This window comes from Excalfactoria chinensis, chromosome 1 (assembly GCF_039878825.1).
Source record: "Excalfactoria chinensis isolate bCotChi1 chromosome 1, bCotChi1.hap2, whole genome shotgun sequence".
Classification (NCBI taxonomy): Eukaryota; Metazoa; Chordata; class Aves; order Galliformes; family Phasianidae; genus Excalfactoria; species Excalfactoria chinensis.
Genome location: NC_092825.1, coordinates 131,786,220 through 131,807,547, shown reverse-complemented (window position 1 = coordinate 131,807,547; position 21,328 = coordinate 131,786,220). Strand labels below are relative to the sequence as shown.

Genomic DNA, 21,328 nt, shown 5'->3' with positions numbered 1-21,328 from the left:
CAAGGGATGTAGTGAACCACAAAGGATTCACTATAACTGAGACCAAGGCAACAGCTGTGCTCTTAAAGAGACTACAGGAGGAAAAGGTACATCTGAATGATCAATAAGATAACACACAATGCCATTTCATGCAGATGAGAGACAGAAAACAGAGCAAGCCATTCCACACTCTTAGAAAATCTTACTGATCCAATGAGACGCTTGACAATTTTTGTTTGAGAGACTCCAAATGATGCAAGTTGCCCTTCTACTGCCTATAGCCTCAGAGAGGTGATAGTTTGGCTCAACACTCTAAGTTGTCTGTTGTGTAGAGCAAAAACTATTTAAGCCACTAACATTCATGAGATACCTAGAAGAGTGCATGATGGCTCTGACAGTTGCATCCCTAAGAGAGTCAAGAAGTACTACCAGCAGATAGGAAAGAGGATCTTTGACCAAGAAAGGAAAGAGGCACAGAGTTGTTAATACTTCCAGAAATAAGTAGATGAATGTGATTTATTAAGCTTTACTTAAGGTATGGTCAATGAAAGAAGAGGATATAACCCTAAAATGATGCAAAGTGAGCCATAAGGCTCCACTGACTGTTGTCACTGAATCTTTTGTACACTGAATGTGTACCTACCTAAATTCACCCAACCAATATCCAAACTTAATCTTGATCTGGATCCAACTCCCACTCTAAGAGTTCTGATTCATGATCAGAGATGAGTTATCTTGGATGTGCTCCATATGAATCTGAAGCTGGCTTAAGTCTAGGGCATCTATTCCTAACAAATGAAAATGTTCCTGAGTTTCACAGCACAGTGCACAGCATAACTTCTCCCATCCAATATCTCAGATCTTTGGGGTTATTGATTGAAGTTCTGTTCCCTTTTCCCCAGAGATTTTTGGTTCTGGTGCAATTATATCTTAGTTAGAGAACAGCTGGTAAAGAACTACTGTTGACAGCCCAATGTTTTACAGTAAGTCAAAAACTACTTTGCATTACCTTAATATTCTTAGATACAAATTGCCAAACTACAGCAGCTGCTACATGAACAGCTGAGCCACCTCTGCAACTGGGGCTTGTAAAGGGCATGTCACGGGGTGGAATGGACAGCTGGGAACAGAAATCATTACTGCCATCACAAGCTGATCTTCACCACTGGTGAGTCAGAGCACTCTGATCCAGTTCTTAACTTGCTGTTGTTATAGATACATAGACCGAAGTGATAGCTTCCTATTCACATTCCCTGCAATACCTCACCTGTACAAATTACCACACACATCGTGTAAGAATTACATCACAATTGCAACAAAAAATGCTAAGGCATCATATCATATGAACTCCTGACTATTTGTTCTATTACGAGTTCCTTCCCATAGTATAAGATACAGGGGAAAAACTGAATTACTTTCAGCTAAATTGCCTGGCAGTAAAAACAAACACCACCACCACAGATCTAGCATTTCTTGGAAATAGCCAAATATGTCCCAAACCTAGACTGCTGGATCAAACTAGAATAACGGAACACCTTATGCAAGTCTTGCCCTGTCAGAGCTCTCTCATGTTTGGTCAGAACAGTCCAGGCAGGTGGATAGAGGCGAGAAACAGAAAGTTAGACCCAAATAATAAGTAGGATTTCCCTTCCTGGCTCTTATTTCCAGAAGACATCCCATTAATTTGAGATTCTAGCATAGTGCACAGTCACCAGAGTGCTGGTCACGTAGTGCTCTGTCTGCCACCTCAACCTGCCTTCAGCAGCTCTGCTGTAGACCTGATCCCCAGTTATCCTTGAAATTCCACAGTGAATATCTGAGTTCATTGTAGTTTGTAAAGCTTTTTCCCCAAACTGAAAAGTTCAAATACACTTTATTATATGTATATATCAAGCTTTATATGCTTTGGAAAGCATTCATATTCCAAACTAAGGTTTAAATACACATGGTACACATGTAACCTTAACTTCTGAGGTCAGACATCTCAACAGTTTTATTCAAGAATCTTTAAAACTACCACCAGTAGTGCACATCCATATATATAATATTATATTTTTAATATATATATAATTTATATATATATCTATATTACATATATATAACTTTTTATTTTCCTAGAATTTTAGAGAAAATGGAAGGCTGAACAGGCGTTAAAAGTGAGAAAGTGAGATTTTATTCTTTGGTCAAGGCTGAGACAGAGAAGTAAGGCAGCAACTCTAAACACTGTATTCCTGCTGTTGTCTTTGCCATGTCTTCAAGAACTTCCTTCTTCATTTTGGCACCATCAAAACCTTTACACGCTTGTTCTACAAACAGATTAAGACATTGTGACGTGGAGCACGGCAACATCCAACTTTGGATGTTTTAAAACCCATGAGGTGCCTTGACACGCATACGGAGCAGCTGGGTCTGAGGGGAAATCCCCAGCCAGAATAAGCACTTAAAAATAGCTGACTTTCTCTTTGCCTGCCTCAAGAGTGGATAAGGGTAGTGGTAGCTGATCAACAGTAGTGGTAGCCAAACAAAAGAACACCGAATGTAGGGAAGAAGAGTGCCCACACAGTGAATCTGTTCAGACAGGAATTCAAAACTGCCAATAGGTTCAATGTGGACCACGGGAACCAGCCAACAGCAATACAAGGGGAAAAAGCGCCATTCATACATATGCACTTGCAAAACTAATGGGCTGTAACCTGAGCTGCAGTGAGGTGAATGTTAGCAATTACTTACCTTAGTTATTCTCTACAAAATGCAGCAGGAGTGGTCTTTAGAACAGGAAGAAAATGACAGCGTTGTTATTCTTTTGGAGAATAGTTACAGTAGTCATCTAGGGAGACAGTGGAAACCCACAAGTTTGAGGTTGCACATAGAAAAAACCCTCAGAAATATGTTTGTTTTGTTTTTTTAAACGAAAACCATTCCAACTTGCTTCTGACATGCAGGTGGACACGTATGTGTTTAGGTGTCTATGAAACTTGAATACAAGTCATAAGTTGCATTAAGCTGAGAAAACAAGTTATTAAGTGTTACCTTCTTTTGCTAAAATTTCATGTACTGTTACACTCACAGAAATCAATGAACTATTACTTTCTACATATATATGTATCATGACTCCCTGGAATTCCTTCAATATCCTTCAATATTCCTTCAATTTTCCCAGTGGATATGGACAGAGTTCCAGACACAGTAAAGTTTTTAAGAAACTTAACTGCTATTTGAAGAGGATTTCAGCTGCTCTCAATATAAGCATGAAGCATTTTTGAACCTGGACCTACAAATCTTACCCAGGATAACACAGAAAACCCATAAGAGAAAACGAACCAAAGCCTGTATGTTATAATGCAACTGGTATCTTAATTATTTGGATATTCATCAGCTTCTCCAAAACTTGAAAGCTAAGGCTGTTCTGCAAGTGTGGTCATCCATCTGCATACTGTTACAGGCAAACAATTATTTCCCACACAGGAAATAAAAAACTGTGTTAGAAAAGATAGTTTTAGACATTGAGCAGTACTATCTATAATTTTTAAACACAGTATGACTAAAGATTTCAGCATTAATCTTCATGCCATCATGTGATATCAGACAGTCTCTTATGTCCCGTCTGATCGCTTAAAATAACAAATTGCCATTCCTTTTGGGTTACACAATTACTTAATGTTGATATAAATACTGGCTGTGATTTAAGCTTCCATGTAAGATGCTCCATAAAGCTTGCTAGTTCTAATTTCACAAACATGTTCAGAATGGCAGCATGTCTTCTCCCTAAAATATCAGTGTATTTGTTAGAGAAAGTATGGTCAGTGAAAAGAATATCTGCATGTGAAGATACTGAATTTCACTGTAAGTACATCAGCAGTACTACAGCTGGAAGGCGAGAGCATCTGCTAGAACAAATACTATTACATGGGGATGCTTACAGGTAAACCTCCTGTTTTATACTGCCTAAAGGCTCTAAAGCCAGTATTGGTAATTTCATCTCAGAACTGTATTACTTCAGAAGGCATTCTAACATACCTAGCAGATACAGGAAGAATGTACTGAAGTTGCACATAAGGCAAAGTTTTCACAGTAAAAACCTGCTAGGTGCTGGGATGCCAACCACCAGACCAGGCTGCCCAGAGCCACATCCAGCCTGGCCTTGAATGCCTCCAGGGATGGGGCATCCACAACCTCCTTGGGCAACCTGTTCCAGTGTGTCACCACCCTCTGAGTGAAAAACTTCCTCCTAACATCTAACCTAAACCTCCTCAGCCTCAGTTTAAGACCATTCCCCCTTGTCCTATCACTATGTGTAAACAGCCATACACTATCCACCTGTGTAAACAGCCATACTCCATCCTGTTTAAATGCTCCCTCCAAGTACTGGAAGGTCACAATGAGGACACCCCAGAGCCTTCTTTTCTCCAGGCTAAACAAGCTCAGTTCCCTCAACTTTTCTTCATAGGAGAAAGGAGAAGGTACCAAAAGGATTTTATTTTTAGTAGACCAGTAGTTTACTACTGAAGCAAAAGATTTCAGACAAGCAAATTAAACATTTACTCAGCATGCCAAAGTGGAAAAAGAAGGATGGAGACAAACAAGGCTCTTTTCTGGATGAATTTCCAAATGATGGAACTGCAATATTCTCCTCCAGATCCTGCCACTTAACCATCTTGCTATTCAGTTTAAAAATTCTTTCCTTGCTATTGGAATAAGATAATTTCTGGTTGTAGAATCCATGTAATCCCAACTAGCAGAAATAAAAAGATGCATAAATTGTATGAAAGTACCATTAAGATTGATCTGCTCTACACCTCCTTAAGCAGTGGACAGAAGTGATTTTTTTATACCCAGGGAAAATCTTACCCTACTTCTTGTTTATTGATGTGGAAATACTGACCTCTGAAGAAAAACTAAAACTAAAAATATATCTGACTACAAAATTCCCCAGGAACAAGGAATTTCTGGAAGTTGAATCCAAATAATTCTAATAAACTAAGCGCAGTTCTCTTATTAAATGAGGATACGTTGATAAGTCTCAAGTTTTCATAGAGTTCAGAGAGTAGAGAGAATATCATAAAAATACATTCTCTTCCAAGAGGTCCATTCTCACATTCGATCCTGTTTTAAATTCATTATGTTCCATAATGAATGCACATTTATTCTCCACCACAACATACTACAATTGTAAAAGTTCTTGACTTTCGTACTTCTTAGTATCAAAGAAACTGCATAATTACATCAGTCTGGTACTTAAGTCTGACTTCAGTTTCACTGAAGTAAATCCAAATTATCATAGAAATGCATAGAAAATAAATGTTCAAGTCCCACTCAAATGTATATAGACTGAGGTCAGTCCGTGATCCTCGATCACTGCTGTGATTGTCCTCAGAAACGCAGAGGCTCACTTTATTAAAGGAGACCCAATCAACCAAAGGATATCATTTGGTGCAATATTTTTTTGGATGCCAGCAAGGCTTTCAGTACTGTTTCTCACAGTATCCTGATGGACAACATGTCCAGCATGCAGCTAAGCAAAAACATAACATGACAAGTGAACTGATGGGTTGGGCTACATCTGTCAGTGGTGGGCTTCCACAGGGCTCCATTTTAAGTCCAATTCTCTTCAATGTTTCTATTAATTACTGGGATATGTTTCTTGAAGATATACTAAATAAGCTTGCAGTTGAAACCACAAAGGAGCTGTTGACTCCTTTGAGGGCAGAAAAGCCCTGCAGAGAGATCTTGACAAATTGGAGGTTCAACAAGAGCAAGTGCTGGATTCTGCATCTGGGATGGGACAACACTAGATCTATGTGCAGACTAAAGACAAGAAGCTGGAGAGCAGCCTCATGGAAAGTGATATAGGCATAGTGGCAAGTTGAATGTGAGCCAGCAGTGTGCCCTGGCAGGCAAAAGGGCCAAGAGTGCCCTGGGGTGCACCAGGCCCAACACTGCCACTGGGTGAGGGGAGGGGTTGTCTCACTGTGCTCTGAGATGGGTGGCCTTACCTCCAGCACTGTGTGGAGGAGGTGCTACAATATAAGAAGGACATGAAACTATTAGTGTCCAAAGGAATTTCAATTTGACTTTTATTTTTACTACTGTTCATTAATTAATTAAAACAATTTTAAAGAAATCAGACTTTTGTCTGAAAATGTTCCACTTTGGGAACTTCAGGAGTTATGACTGCATTGGTTGTTAATATACAGATGGTAGCAAATGTACAGAAGGTATAAGTAAAGGAAAACTCACCAGTGGTGGTGCCTTGGCTGAAGAAGCTGGGGCAGTCCTCACTGGTGAGCAATCTCCAAGAGATGCTGCCTCAGTGGGAGTCAGCCCTTAAATGAGGTCTCAGAGTGGATGGAGTCGAGCTCCACCCCTCCCGGGAGCACAGCTACATCACTCTCACCTGTGCTCCCACAGCTGACCCCATACTTGCTTCAGCTGATTAATCAGAGGTTCAGGCTGTGATTACCAATCTCCCATACATATGACTTAGGCTTTTTATTTATATATAACTTATATATAGCTTATAACTTATATATAACTTAGCTATATTAATTAGATTTACCTATATCTTGTATTGTAAGGGATTGTAAAGATTAATTCAAATGCGAAGAAATCAGACTGATTTATCATCTAAATGTTGTCTCCCCAGGTCAATTCTGAAGGTCGGTTTTACTTCAGTTTTGCACCTGGAATACACATAGTTCCCAAGAATTGCATTTTAATGGATATCATCAAAATAAATAAATAAATAAATTTGGCACTTATTTGGGAATCAGTTCTACTAAGACAGTCATATTTCATAGATACGATGTTGACTGCAGTTTAAAGAAGAATTTAGAGTGCAAATTAAAGGACGTAATTGCTCTGAGGACTAGTAAATATTGGTGCACATTGACTAACAGGGCATGTAGAATGAACACACAAAGCCTTCTGTATAGCTAGATTGAATGTTTGCTAGAATAAGAAGTCTGATATAATGAAAAAGATTGAGTGAAAACAGTTTTACTCAAAATGCAACATTTCTAAGCAAGTAGAAGAAAATTGTCACCGAACTACAGAGGTAACTTCAGCTTTGCAAGGCAATACCGTAGCAACATTTTATTTGCAGAATAGACAACCACAAGATGGCTCCTTTCATATTATGCTAGCTAGAGAAACCTCATAACATAAGCTGTTTCTGCCTTTTTGCTCTGTTTCATGAAGAATTTAAACACTAGGCACCATCTTCTTTGACAGAAAGATGGAACTACAATTGCTTGATTAAACCACAGTTAGGAGAGAAGCACGTTTCTTCTTAAATGAGTAAATTAAACCCTCAAACATTGCATCTAATCTCTCTGAACAGGTTGACAGTCTCAAGAATACTTGCCAGGCTTAGAAATAGATGTGTCACACTCTTCATCTTTCTCAAGACCTTTGTTTGTTCACTTTCTAAGAGGATATGGCATTTTTTCACTACAATAAATGTCTTTCTTTCCCCATGGAAAAATTTCCAGATTATGGAATTGGAAAATCAGATGATTTATTAACTCCACGTCTGTGTAAATGCAGTCATGTCATTGATTTATTTCTTATTTCACTTGACATTTAAATAAATATTACCTAAATAGATTTCTTCAAGCTTCCATCCAAATGCAAAACAAAATAGCACATAGACTATTTGTTTGGAAGGATATTCCTAATGTAGAAAGATTTGTTTGGTGGGAAAGATTTATCATGCTCAGTTGCATAGACTCCACATCAACAGCCATGAATTCCAGGAACTACAATACTCAGTACCCCACGGTATCCTTCTGGGTGCAAGAGATGAAATTTTCACACAATCATTAGCATTCCTTAAATCTCAACATAGCACAGAGCACAAGTAACAAGTACAGGTTGCTTCTTCCACCACTGCACAGCAGGGTGGAACACGGCAACTACTCACCAGTGCCTAACGAGGGAGGAAGACAGCATCTCTAATGAAGTATCAGGAGGAATACAGGGAGTCATCATCTCTAATGAAGTATCAGGAGGAATTTGGGGAGTCACCATGTGAATTGCTTGCAAAGCAACTTGAGCAACACTCCTTCACACACACATACATTTATTTATTATTTTTCTGATGAAAGTTCATTAATGAATAAAAGTACTCAGGAATTCAGCTTTATATTTGTCTTCAGTGCAGACATAAATGGAGAAATCATACACTTTCAGCATCCGGGCAAGGCTGCAGATAATTATTTCCTTACTTACTTATTTACTTTAAGACAAGAACATTGGAGGCCTTTTTTATTGCAATGGTACAGGCTCAGTATAAATGGAAACAGTTTGATATTTATTTCTCATAGGCTTTTGTTGTGGTTCTTGGGACTTTTGCTGTTTTGTTTATTGGTTTGGTGTGTTGTTTTTTTTTGTTTTTTTTTTACAGGTATTTTCTCTCTCGAGAAATCTTCATTTTCAGTTAAACCTTGTAAGAAATGTTGAAAAATGAAGGACAGATTGTCAATAAGCCGAAACTCATAATCAACTCCTTTACTTGTCAGGCAGCAGACCTCTGCTAAGCACGGCCCAGATAAGTGCCATGAATCAGGAAGAGAATAGTTGCGTGGAGGCAGAATTGGCAAAAGCTTATAATGAATAAGGTCACTCTTCCCAGGCTCGTAAAAATGGCAGCTTTACAATTGTAGAGTAACAAATCTGTTTTTATTTCTTACCCACATTGTTTCCTAAGAAGTGAAGATTTTTTTTAAAGGCTCCTTTATACGTAAGTAAATATTTTTCTAATGTAATCTTAATTTATCCTGCAAACCCATCCTAGTTTACTTAACAGCGAGATAGCTTTCTCCAGGGAAGGCAGGAAGAAATGGGGGATGGCAAAGGGAGAGCTTGGCTCCGGCTGCAATAAGCAGCTGCTCTTTGCTACTTGCCTGCAATGGAGTAATACGTCAGTAATTATTTGAAAGTCAGACAGATTCCCTGCTTTCCTTGCCAAACAAAATTCTGAGAACTGAGGGCTGGAAAGGAGGACAAAGAACTTTCAGTTTGCTCTTTTTCCACTCGTGGCTTTCTTTCCATGTCAGCAGCTACTGCTGCTATTAATTTTCTGGTCTTTGCGCCCCGAGAGGCCTCACATACTATGAAAATATAATTTTAGCACTTGGGCTTTAATGCTTCTATGTTTATTAAGTTAACTTCTTCCATAAAAAAAAAAAAAAAATAAATTCATCTACTTCTCCCAGTAACTTCCATCAGAAAGAATAATGTTTACTTGCCGTGCTGCTTTAGGAGCAAACACAACAGAACAGTTGGTCTTCACGGAAGAAAGGTGATGACAGAAAAAAATCCTAATAAGAATGAACAACATATGTCAAGTGGTACAATGCTCAGTAGTGGTCTTAAGTGTAATAAAAACCAGGGAGTAAACCTAAACTTTGAACCAGTCTCTGAAGATGATGAGTCAGATTCTATTTGCACTAAGAAAATTATAGAAAGTTTCTCACCGTTGCTAAAATAAATGCGTGGCATCTAAAGAGATGCTACATTTTCACCACAGTTCGCAGATTTCCAAAATAAAATGAATGATGAATAATGTCAGAATTAGTTTGTCCTTTTGCACTTGGACAGCACGGAATTACGTGACAACCTCTTGCAAATACAGGTTGTTTTAAGGGAATCAGTTCCAGATAAAATGTAAAGAAGTCCTTGTGTGACTGAGTCCATCAATGCAAATGACATTTAAGAAGGGTCTATTTGTCAGAATGTGGATTCTTAATGCAACCTAACAAGGCTGTTATTCAGAGATATGTTAGCTCTCTACAGGCGTGGCAGAGAACCTATGTAAGCTTGTACCATTTTCCTGCAGCAGTTGGCAACAGGCAAGAATACTCTCGGGCGTCTCAAATGGCACTAGACAAGTATGTATGGCAACTAAATAAAACTCTAAATGTTAACCAGTGCAAGCTCTCCATAGGAAAGAAGGAGGGATTGGAACAAAGTATGTATTCAATTAAATGCCAAAGTTGGAGTGGTGGTGGTTTTGTTTTGTTTCGTTCTTTATAAAAATACCCAACATCATTCTGTATGAGTCTTCCATCTTCAACCTTCCTGCAAAGAAAAATTGGCAAATGTAATTAATTTGTACAAGAATGGCACACAGAAAATGCAGAGTACATTACAGAGTTGTGTCAATCATAAAATTATTAAGGCTGGAAAAGACCTCTAAGATTATCTAGTCCAACCATCCACCTAACACAAACGTTGCCCATTAGACCATGTTCCTTAGTACCACAACTAAACATTTCTTGTACACCTCCAGGTACAGTGACTCAAACACCTCCCTGGACATTCCATTCCATTGCTTGGCTGCTCTCTCAGAGAAGTTTTTTGTAATATCCAACCTGAGCCCTGGTGCAACTTGAGGCCATTCCCACTAGTCCTATCACTGTTACCTGGGAGAAGAGGCTGATACCCACCTTCCCACAACCTCCTTTCAGGTAGTTGTAGAGGTCAATAAGGTCTTGCCTGAGCTTCCTCTTCTCCAGACTGAACAATTCCAGCTCATTCAGCTGCTCCCTGTAAGACTTGTGCTCTAGACCTCTCACCAGCTTCATTGCCCTTCTTTGTTCACATTCCAGGGCCTCAGTGTGTTTCTTGCAGTGAGGTACCCAAAACTGAACGCAGTACTCAAGATACAGCCTTACCAGAGTTCAGGAGATACATTTTCACAAAACACTTTAAAATAACATATTTGGTGTCTAAATATACACTTTTTGGTGTCTAAATGTACATCTGGATAGACCTGATCGATGGGCCAAGGTGAACGGAATGAGTTTCAATAGGGCCAAGTGTCGGGTCCTGCATTTTGGTCACAACAACCCCAGGCAACCCTACAGGCTCGGGAAGGTGTGGCTGGAAAGCTCCCAGACGAAAAGGGACCTTGGTGTGCTGATGGACAGTCGGCTGAATATGAGCCAGCAGTGTGCCCAGGTGGCCAAGAAGGCCAATGGCATCCTGACTTGTATCAAGAATGGTGTGGTGAGCAGGACTAAGGAAGTCATCCTACCCCTGTACTTGGCATTGGTGAGGCCTCAACTGGAGTACTGTGTTCAGTTTTGGGCACCTCAGCACAAGAAAGACATGGAGGTACTGGAGCAGGTCCAGAGAAGGGCAACGAGGCTCATGAAGGGCTTGGAGAATCAGCCCTATGAGGAGAGGCTAAGGAAGCTGGGGCTGTTTAGTCTGAGGAAGAGGAGGCTGAGGGGAGACCTTATTGCGCTTTTCCAGTACCTGAAAGGTGCTTACAGTGAGAGTGGGGCAGGTCTCTTCTCACTAGTGACTTGTGACAGGATGAGGGGAAATGGCCTCAAGTTGCACCAGGGCAAGTTTAGGTTGGATATTAGGAAGAACTTCTTTACAGAAAGGGTAGTTAGGTACTGGAATGGGCTCCCCAGGGAGGTGGTTGAATCGCCATCCCTGGATGTGTTTAAGAGCCATTTGGATGTGGTACTCAGGGATATGATTTAGCAGAGGGTTTTTAGAGTTAGGGTACTGGTTAGGCTGTGGTTGGACTTGATGATCTTCAAGGTCTTTTCCAACCTGGGTAATTCTATGATTCTATGATTTTTAGACTCTGATGGATATTCAAGAAGTTCTCATTTACAGACTATTTTATTTCACAACCTTCAGGCAAAAGAGAACATAAAAGTAAAACCAGCTAAAATAAAGCTGCATATTTTTGTTACTTCCTTGGGGGAAATGCTGTTCTTTTAAACTCCTGAGTAAGCAGAAGGCCCACCTCCTTGAACTGACAGAGACAGAAAGCTTCTCACTTCCCTTACAAGACCAGGAATAGAAAGAGGATGAAATTAATGCAAATAGGCCTGCAAATAACTTTTTTTTTTTTTCCAAACACACATGCACATGGGCAACTAAACTTAGTGGCTGAACTCTTCTGAGTCACAAGAAATTAGGAATATATTTTGTTGTGTAAGTAATACAGTAAACTTACTATTTATTCTATTTCATTAGAGAATTTTATCTTATAAAACGCACACTAAATGTAGAAATCTGTCTTCATACAAACCAGAACCTGACATGTTGCTATTTATTACTGCTGCGTTTTCTTTTCTTAAGAGGGTGTAAGTTACAGATTAATCCTTGATAGTCAGTTTCCTGGTTTACAGCATATAAACACAGACCATAAAGGCAGCTATATATATCAGGGAAACAAAACCTATTGTCTAGAATGAAGTTAGAACCACATAACAGATTTATATTCTCTGTACCTAAACTTTTACACACAAAGATTGCCAGAAACATATTTAAGCCTTGTACTGTTCAGTATAAAGTCTAACCAGGATAATGATAGAGAAGAGAATGAATTAGAATGTAAATGTAATGAAATGTAGAAAAAATGTTAAAACCAGAATTCCCGTGTCCCAGTTTCACAACATATGACAGCAGTTAAAGAAAATATTTTAATTGCAGCTGAATTTAATTACAATTACAATTAATTAACCTATAAAATGCATTGCCAGGATATATTAAGGAAGTGAGTGGAAAAGCAGAATATTAAAAATGACATATTTATATATTTGTATGGGTAATTAATCACAACTGGAAAAAAAACCAACAGAGAGACAACAGTGATTCTCCAAAGTATATGACAACTACGAATCTAATAAGGAACTAGTATAATATCGTGATTTCTGGGGTTGTCTACTTTAGAATATTTGGTATATATATCTCACAACAAGAATTCTATTTACAAAACTTAAGACCATATATCCACAGGCTGGCAGAGGCTTACAGGACCCTCTGTGTCCCTTTGGCCCAACCCCCTTATCTTCAGGGCCACCAGAGCAGAGTAGCCAGGCCCATGGCCAGACAGCTTTTGGAGGCCTCCAAGGAGGAGAATTCACAGCTTCTGGGCACCCTGTGCTAGTGCTCCAGCACCCACACAGCACAGAAGTATTCATGGGGAACTCTGAACTGTATTCCAGTTTGTGCCCATTGCTGCTTGTTCTGGCACTCAGCACCCCTGAAAGGAGCCTGGCTCCATGCTCTTGGTATCCCCCCTTCAGGAATTTACTTATATTGATGAGATCCCCCTGACCCTCCTCCAGGCTGAACAGCTTCAGCCATCTCAGCTTTTTCTCACTAGAGAGGTAGTGCAGCCTCAGATCATCTTAGTGACCTTCAATTGGCCTGTTTCCAGTATATCCAGGCCTCTCTTCTACTGGGGTCACAGTAGTTCTCCATATTAAGCCTTAACTGCACTGAGGGGGAAGGATCACCTCCCTCAGTCTGCTGCTTTACCTGCTGCAGACATGAATACTTTAGCCTCCTTGTGGCAAGGGTACAGTGCTGACTTGTGTCCACCGTGGTCTCTGCCACAACATCAGGTCCTTCTTTGCAGAGCTATCTTGCAGGAAGTGGTGGAAGTTAGTCAGTTAATGAATGTCTATAAGGAAATCAGAAAGTCCACTGTCTACCTGGTGTGCTAGATCCCATATCGCAGCAAGAGATGAAAAACATATGCAAATCCTTAATATGAATCCTTAGTAAAGTACTGGTTAATCTCTGTTCTTCATAATAAAACACATATTTAATATTCATTACTTTTTATGATAATTGTATATGACACGAGTGACTACAAATATCAGTGCTTATACGCATGGTAAAAAACAGCTAGCCTGTTCTCAACTGTAGAAGCTGCTTCCTTTAATACCAGACGTTCTGGTAATTACCACTTTTATAACATAAGCTGTTGGAAGATTTTTGGTGATGTTTATTTATTTATTTATTTATTCATTCTTTCAACTCTTCTATCATATGGTACCTTCATTATTTAACTCCAAAGCAAATCAAACAGTGAGCATCTGCCTAGGGCAGTTTGGTGCTCACAAAGGAAGAAGTGCGTATAGGGTGATAAACTGTGAAAGCTAAAGCCGGACACAGCATTGGATGCCCCATCCCTGGAGATGTGCAAAGCCATTTGGGATGGGGCTGTGGGCAGCCTGATCTGGTTGGAGGGTTGGATCTCAAAGATGTTTAAGATTCCCAACCTAAGCCATCCCTGTGATGCTGTGACTCCGTGGCACAGAACTGGAAGCTGCTGTAGTGGGAAGCGCTCCCTCCTTTGGCCACAGCGCTCGGTTTCTTTGTGCTTCAGCGTAACCATCTACGGAAGGGCTCATTTGTAATCCATCCCCCCTCACGCATTATAAGATTTACGGGTATTATTTGATTTTAGCGAAAAAAAAACCATCAAAAAACTGGGTCGATGAGACGTACGCCTTCACACCGACAGAAAGCCTTTCTGCCGGGGCACTGACAGCCGCTAACACCACACGACGGCCTTCACTCGCTGGTGCTCCGAGCCCAGCCCGGGGCTCACCGTACCGACGCCCTCACCCCAGCTCGCGGCTGTCCGCCTGGAGGCAGCGCTGCGTTTCCAGGCGAGAAGCGGGAACGCAATCTAACCCTCCCCGAGCCGCGCTGCCCCCTCAGGCGGCGGCAACAGGTCCTCCGCCCGGGGCAACGCGAAAAAAGCAGCTCCTCCCGCCCCTTCCCCTCATCCCCCTCTCCCCACCCGGCGGAGCGGATTGGAGGAGCCGGGACGGCGGGGGCCGTAGCGCTCTTCCCGCCGTGCCCTGCCTCGCACCCGCCCCGCCCGCCCGGGGTGGCGCCGCCCCGCCCCGCCCGCTTCCTTTGTGCTCGGGCGGTAACGGCTGCCGCAGTCGCCGTCGCTCGCAGCTCGCTCCGCGCGTCTCGGCCCGCCCGCTCCTTCTCTTCCCCTCCTTCCCGCTTTTCCCCCCCCCTCTCTCCTCGCCCCTCTGCCATCCCTCTCGCCGCTTTCCCCCTGCCCGCCATGTCGCTGGGCGCCGGCCCCGAGGCGGGCTTCTCCAGCGAGGAGCTGCTGACCCTCCGTTTTCCCCTGCACCGCGCCTGCCGCGACGGCGACCTGCCCGCCCTGTGCGCGCTGCTCCAAAGTGCGCCCCGCTCTGACCTGGCCGCCGAGGATTCCTTCTACGGCTGGACGCCCATCCACTGGGCCGCGCACTTCGGCAAGGTGGGGCCCGGCGCGGCGGGGGGAGGGAGGCGAAGGGAAGGAGGAGGAGAAGGAGGGCGGCAGGCCGCCGCGCGGCGCCATCTTTACCCCTTTGCGCGCTGTCGGAAGGCGCCGCCGCAGCCGCCTCAGGGAACGGGGTGAGGGGCGGCGGCACCTGTCAGCCCGGGGCGGTCGTGCCCTCCCTGCCGGGGAGAGCCGCGGCCGCTCTCGGGAAAGGTGCCCGCTGTCCTTGCCTGGGGGGGGGGGGGGGGGCTCTTCGCTGCGGCGGCCCCGGCTCGTCCGGCCCGACCTCGAGCCGCAGCAGCCGGTTGTTGCCGTCAGGCTCCACACCTGGAGACTGTTGTGTTGTGCCGCCCGTGTTATCGCAACGGGCTGGCTGGGCGCCTGGGGAGATTGAGAGTGTCTCCAGCGCGGCCCTCTGTTGCCGTCGAGGTGGGAGGCGAAGCGTGGTGTACGAGCGTGGAGCGAAGCGCTTCGGCTTCGTCGCCGTGAGGGTAAAGAATCAAAAGAAGTAACAGCGTTGAGCTACAGATGTTGTTTATAGATCCCGCGGGCTGAGCTCGATTTGGGTGAAGGGTAACAGAGTTTGCTTGGCCTCATTCTTAGTCCTCCGGTTCCTAAGAGCCCTGAGCGATGGTGGTGAACAGGCGGCGGTGCCGGGAGCCCTGCGGTGTGGGGGTTTTATTGCCGTGCTAAAAACCAATGAGCTCCTAATTACCTTTGTTTGACTGGCGAACTCGAACACGGGCTTTAACAACTCGTTACGAAGTGGGCGAATGGGAAAAGATAGGCAAGGCTTTCTGAGACGCCCTCCTTCCCTGTGTTATCGCTAACCTCAAATCTGAAGAGGAGTGGTGCCTTAATGTATTTGTTTGGTCTGGGCGTTTCCTGTTTCTAAGTGTTCAGCCAACGCAGCATTCAGGCCTGGGGGTGCGTATTTTCAGGGACTTAGGCTCTCCTCCCTTCTTTTCCTAATATGTTTCTGCTGTGTGTTGATGGTGTGCCAGGGAAGGGAAATCAATGTATTCACGCAGGAGATGGGTTCTGTATGTTAAGTGATTTCACCTGCCATGCTTGAGGAATTAGCTTAGAGTTAAGCAGTTCTACTGTCTTAAAGAACAAGGCAATAAAACAACAGAAGCTATCTACCCAGAAACCAATCTTCTGTGTTCTGAAACAAAGTGAAGTAACTTAAGTTTTTGTCTTGAAATAACAAAACCTGAAGATACTGGTTTAACATTAAAGCTTTCTGTTCCTCTTCCTTACGACTCCCATTTTCTTTTAGTGTATCAAAGGAATCCTTGTGTGTTAGTCATACTCGTATCCTTCAAGTATACGTTTCAGTTGTGTTTTCCTTAAGCACCTTCAGCTTCCTGCCAGCCACCTGGGATATGTGAATCGTGTGTATGTTCTTTCCTATTGAAGGGGTTCTTGCATAGAAAGCTGTCAAACGGAGTGAGTCAGCGTGCAAGTTACCCTATTTGCCGTGTTCACTCCTAGGTACTAGGTGAAGATTTGTTTTAAAACTTCTTGCATTTGAAGTGGAGAGAAAACATTATTTTTCAGGTGAAATGGAACTTGGCGCAGACTTCAGGTGTTTCTATATTGCTAAATGCTTTCTGACAGGTTAGGTGGACTCGATATGAAAGGACTTGATGTGACTCTTTGAGTCAGACTGTGCAAGGGAACCACCGGATGGCTGAGGTCAGAAGGGACCTGTAGGTCCTTCTGGTTCAACCCTCTGGGCTGCAGCAGGGCTGCCAGAACAGGCTGACTGTGTTCAGGTGATTTCTGAAGGTCTCCAAGGAAGGGAATCCACACCATTCCAGTTGCCAGTCACCTCATAGTGGAAGAAGTATTTCCTCACGTTCCCCTGTTTCAGTGCACTGGAGAAGTTCCATTGCTGTAATTAGGTACAAAGCTTGACAGATTTGATGCTAATTTCATGTAGCTGTAGTTTTATTTCTCACCAGCTAATAGATTATCATAGTATCGTGTGAGTTGGAAGGGACCTTAGAGATCATCGAGTCCAACTCCTGGGATTCAAGCCCTCTGTGGCCAAAAACAGAACAGTAACTGTTTTTAGTGGACATTCATATGCATGTCATTTGTTATTTATGATTTTTTTTATTTTTTTAAATTGGAATAATCATTATTGCAAATAAGAAGTTCCTCTGCATAACATAACACTGGGACTTTAAAACTTCCAATTTTGGAACATTCATAGGAGGCTACTAAATGACATTCTTTTGCCTCTTCTGAGAATTACTTATGTTGGATTCTGTGGGCTTTTCACTTGGTTTTTGATTGCCTGAAGAAAATAAATGGCAGCTGAACTTCATGGCTGTTCATGTGATATGGGACACTTAAGCAGCACAGTCCATCAGGCACGATCGATTGTAAGTGCATTCCTGTAAGAGGCTGAAGTGACAGAGCTGATTTAGTTCCCCTTTGGACAAAGTCCTTGCAGAACAACTTGCTGCGAGCAGTAACGTCTGAAACCCTTTCTGCACGCATGCATGCACACACACAGCATTAGTCTGGGCTTGGTGAGCTTATTTTCCTTTACCTCTTGCACGAGTGGAACGCACAGCTCTGTGCTCCAAAGGACTACAAAATTACTTTGGAATAAAGCTAGGTAGAACCGCCTTCCTATACGTAGCTGTTACTTCCCCATTGCAGGGCATCTACAAAAGAAGGTAACTTCTGTTAGAAGTGAATGTGCTCAAGATGACAACGTTTTATTGGGAATTACTGATCTAATCAATACAAACTTAGTATCCTAGGATTAATAAAACATTATGTACTTTAAATATGTAACTTACTCCGGAACGTGACTGTGGACCTTACAGTTAATAAGTGAAACACCAACGGAGTCATTTCGAAATGATAGATAAGCATTCCTAGTTGCAATATCAGACATTTTAATAACAATATTGCCTGTTTTTTTTCCCTTCCAGAGGATGGTACAGATTTAGGTAGCAGCGTGTTCAAATTTACTTGCCGGGTTGAACATTCGTGGTATCTTATACTTACCTTTATTTTATGCTTTGTAACCACTAGCGCGTGCCTTTCTGTTTTCTTTAGTTATATCTGCTTGCGTGTGCTCTCTTCCTCCTTCTATTTTTGCCATTTGGCTGTTTACAGTATAGGAAGCGAAACAGTAAGTACATTCTGTTTCTTCTGGAGCAAAAGTAGTACAGATAAATAAAAACCACGCATTGCTTCCTTGGCATTTTGCCTGTATTATGGCCTATATTGAGGCCTGTCTTTGTTAAATCAGTTTAACCTCCAGTTTAGGTATAGCAGTACAGTGGAAAATCTCTTCTAAAAAGACTGATATGTCCTGATCTAAAGCATAACCGTATTCCAGTGGGATATTGGCTTCAGATACATTGCCTCTCCCTCTGCACAGAAGTAATCTACCTTGCTTTTCAGTGGTGTCAGAAGTAGTAACTTCTAACCGCTGTGGTGCAGAAGAACCCTGCTTCAGCTTTTAACGGGATTAAACATTCTCCTTGTTGTGGTAACCCCCAAAAAAGCCCTGGGGAGGGAGAGAGGGGATGACCATCAGGTAGATGACATTGCAGATGTGTTTTCACAGCTATACTTGGAAGAGTCCGAGGAGAAAAATACATGGAGATCATGCACAAAGAATGTTTAAATATGAAGTTGAATTATAATTAATCATGACACTTAGTCATTCTAGAAAGCAAATTTAAACGGTGAGGGATGACACCGGTGCACCAGTTTTAATGGTTTTCCCCTTTCAATTGACAGGCTACAGTGGCTACGTAATTAAGGAATTTGATTCAGCTGTTTCTGCGTAGGGAATATTCCCTGAAGTCGTAGTGCTTCTCCGACTGTTTTCAAATTAATTCTAATAAAAGGCTGGTGTTTGAAAAACTGAGCGGGTTTTAGTTTTGTTTGAAGCAGAGGAACCTCTTGGGGTAGCTGGTGCTTCTATCGAGTCACTTACTAATGATTACAGCATGACTGTTCTTAGTCATTAGTAAGGTTGATGTTAGCGATATTGAGATTCTAGTTTGTAGACCCTAAGGGAAGTCTTAAGGTTAACAAATATGAAATTTATTTGGATAATTTAGCATTAAAAATATACAATTTTAATACTTTAAAAAAAAAAAAAGTATGAAACTTTTTCCCTAGCAAATGTACTTATTTGTTTTGGAGCAAGTGTTGGGTTTTTTTCTTCAGTGATGTTGAGGTTTCTGGAGCTAGAGTTGTTAGAATTGTAATAGTTCAGTTAGGTTGTGCTAAGTTAATGGTACGACTTTGTTAAACACATAAGCTGAGGCTCTTCAGCCTGGAGAGGAGAAGGCTCTGGGGGGGGGCCCTATAGCATCCTTTCAGGACCTACAGGAAAGCTGGGGAGGGACTTTTTGTAAGGGCAGGTAGCAACAGGACAAAGGGAAACGGTTTTAAACTGGAAGAGGGTAGATTTATAGGAAGACATTTACTGTGAGGGTGGTGAAACACTAGAACAGGTGGCCCAGTGTAAGGCTATGGATGCCCTCTCCCTGGAAGCATTCAAGGCCAGGCTGGATGGGGCTTTGAACAGCCTGGTCTAGTGGGAGGTGTCCCTGCCTATAGGGGGGGTTGGAACTGGGTGATCTTAAAGGACCCTTCCAACCCAAACCATTCTATGATGATTCTGTGATTACTGTCCGAAGTGAAAGAATAAAGTGTAAAGAGTAAGCTTGGTATGTTTGTTTGAATTGTATAGGGGGAAAAATGAAGTTGAAGTCTGCAGTACATCTGCAAATCTATAGAAAATACTGTCAGGATTGGTGTTTTGAGTTACATAAATGTAAATGAATTAGATTAAAGAAAGACATTGTACAGCAGCAAAAAAAAAAACCAAACACATTAGAAGTGTAGTATTCACACTAACATAGTCCATAATCAAGCTGCCTTTTGAATGTTGAATGCTTCTTCATCATTTCTTTATGAACAGTTTATTTTGTAGCTATTCTGTGGCCAATATGCATTTTCCTTAACAGCAAAACACTGACCAGATTATCACTGTATGTGAACCAGTGACCGTAGTCAATGTCGTGTTTCTTTGTTTTGCTGTTTTGGAGGGTGCAGGTTGGCGTTTGTTTTCTAACCCTAACAAATGGAAGCCTAGACTAAACTGTTTATTTTAGCAGCAGAACTTTCCTGTCTATGGAAAGGCAATGTTACTATTTGACAGGAATGGAACTTTAGTTTTTATTTTTTAGGCTATTTGCGAAAGTTGAGGTCATCCTGGCTGCAGTTTGGGTGGCTTCTACAAATGTTATGTTGCAAGCAGTTAAATATAGCAGCAGGATATTGGATACTTCTGGTAGTACCGGTGGAAAACAGAAGTCAGAATATAGCTTGACAACATTGCGTTGTTGTTGTTTAAAGCAAAGAGAACTTTATTCTTTTGGTGTTGCTACAAACATGCAGTACTGTCTTTAGCAGTTCTTCACCTGTAATAAGGAGAAAACTCTGACAGTAACGTATTGCATGCATAGGTTTTTAATGTAGCGTTTAATGGTATTAGCTGTAATTAATTACCTGCTTCTCACACTTCAGGAAAGCATTAAAGAAATGTAAAACCTTTCTTGCATTTTCCACTTCTAAACTCTTCTGGAAATGTCTGTGTATCTCCTAACAACGCTTTTGTTTTGCAAAACATCAGCTAATGCCTGTTTAACAGCAGATATGCAGCTTTGCTAAAGCAGAAACTTTTCACTAACAAAAGCAAACCAGATAGCTTTTGTGGTCAGCTCTGAGGTATTATTTGTGCTCTCTCCTCTATTCCAAAGCCAATGCTGGAATTGAATTTTGGGATTAGGAATTAACTATTTTTCAGATATGGTGTGTGGCCAAAGGAGGGGGCAGATCCTACTGTTCAGGTCTTCCCTTGTTTTGCATCTACTTGGTTTTACTAGTAAGTTGAGGATTTTCTAGGCTTGATTTATGTATTTGGCAGATGTTAACTGTCGTACATCTGTGTAACATCTTTTGGATTTTCTTCCTTCATGTCTTTAAAGCTGGAGTGCCTAATGCAGTTAGTCAGAGCTGGAGCCTCTGTAAATGCCAGTACAACCCGATTTGCTCAAACACCAGCCCACGTTGCTGCTTTTGGAGGACATCCACAATGCCTGAATTGGTTGATCCAAGTGGGGGCCAACATAAACAAACAGGTATGATTTAATGTGTATTTCATGTCCGCATACAGTTCTGTAAGGAGCATCTTGGTCCCTTCTTCCTATGTGCGTGATCCTTACATTCACATACAGATAGGTT

General features: G+C 41.9%; 2 protein-coding genes across 2 annotated transcripts in view; one reads left to right on the top strand and one right to left on the bottom strand.

Annotated features, from left to right (window-relative positions):
- Positions 1 to 15,098, bottom strand: part of ARHGEF7 (Rho guanine nucleotide exchange factor 7) — a 135,975-nt gene extending 120,877 nt beyond the window's left edge. Inside the window, exon 1 of the mRNA XM_072343685.1 lies at positions 14,966 to 15,098. The gene's annotated coding sequence lies outside the window, so the exon portion shown is untranslated. The remainder of the gene's footprint in view (positions 1 to 14,965) is intronic.
- The window catches only part of ANKRD10 (ankyrin repeat domain 10), a 33,987-nt gene continuing 27,295 nt past the window's right edge, over positions 14,637 to 21,328 (top strand). Inside the window, exons 1-2 of the mRNA XM_072343726.1 lie at positions 14,637 to 15,028; positions 21,073 to 21,225. Coding sequence (XP_072199827.1) covers positions 14,828 to 15,028; positions 21,073 to 21,225 — 354 coding nt within the window. The 5' untranslated portion in view covers positions 14,637 to 14,827. The remainder of the gene's footprint in view (positions 15,029 to 21,072; positions 21,226 to 21,328) is intronic.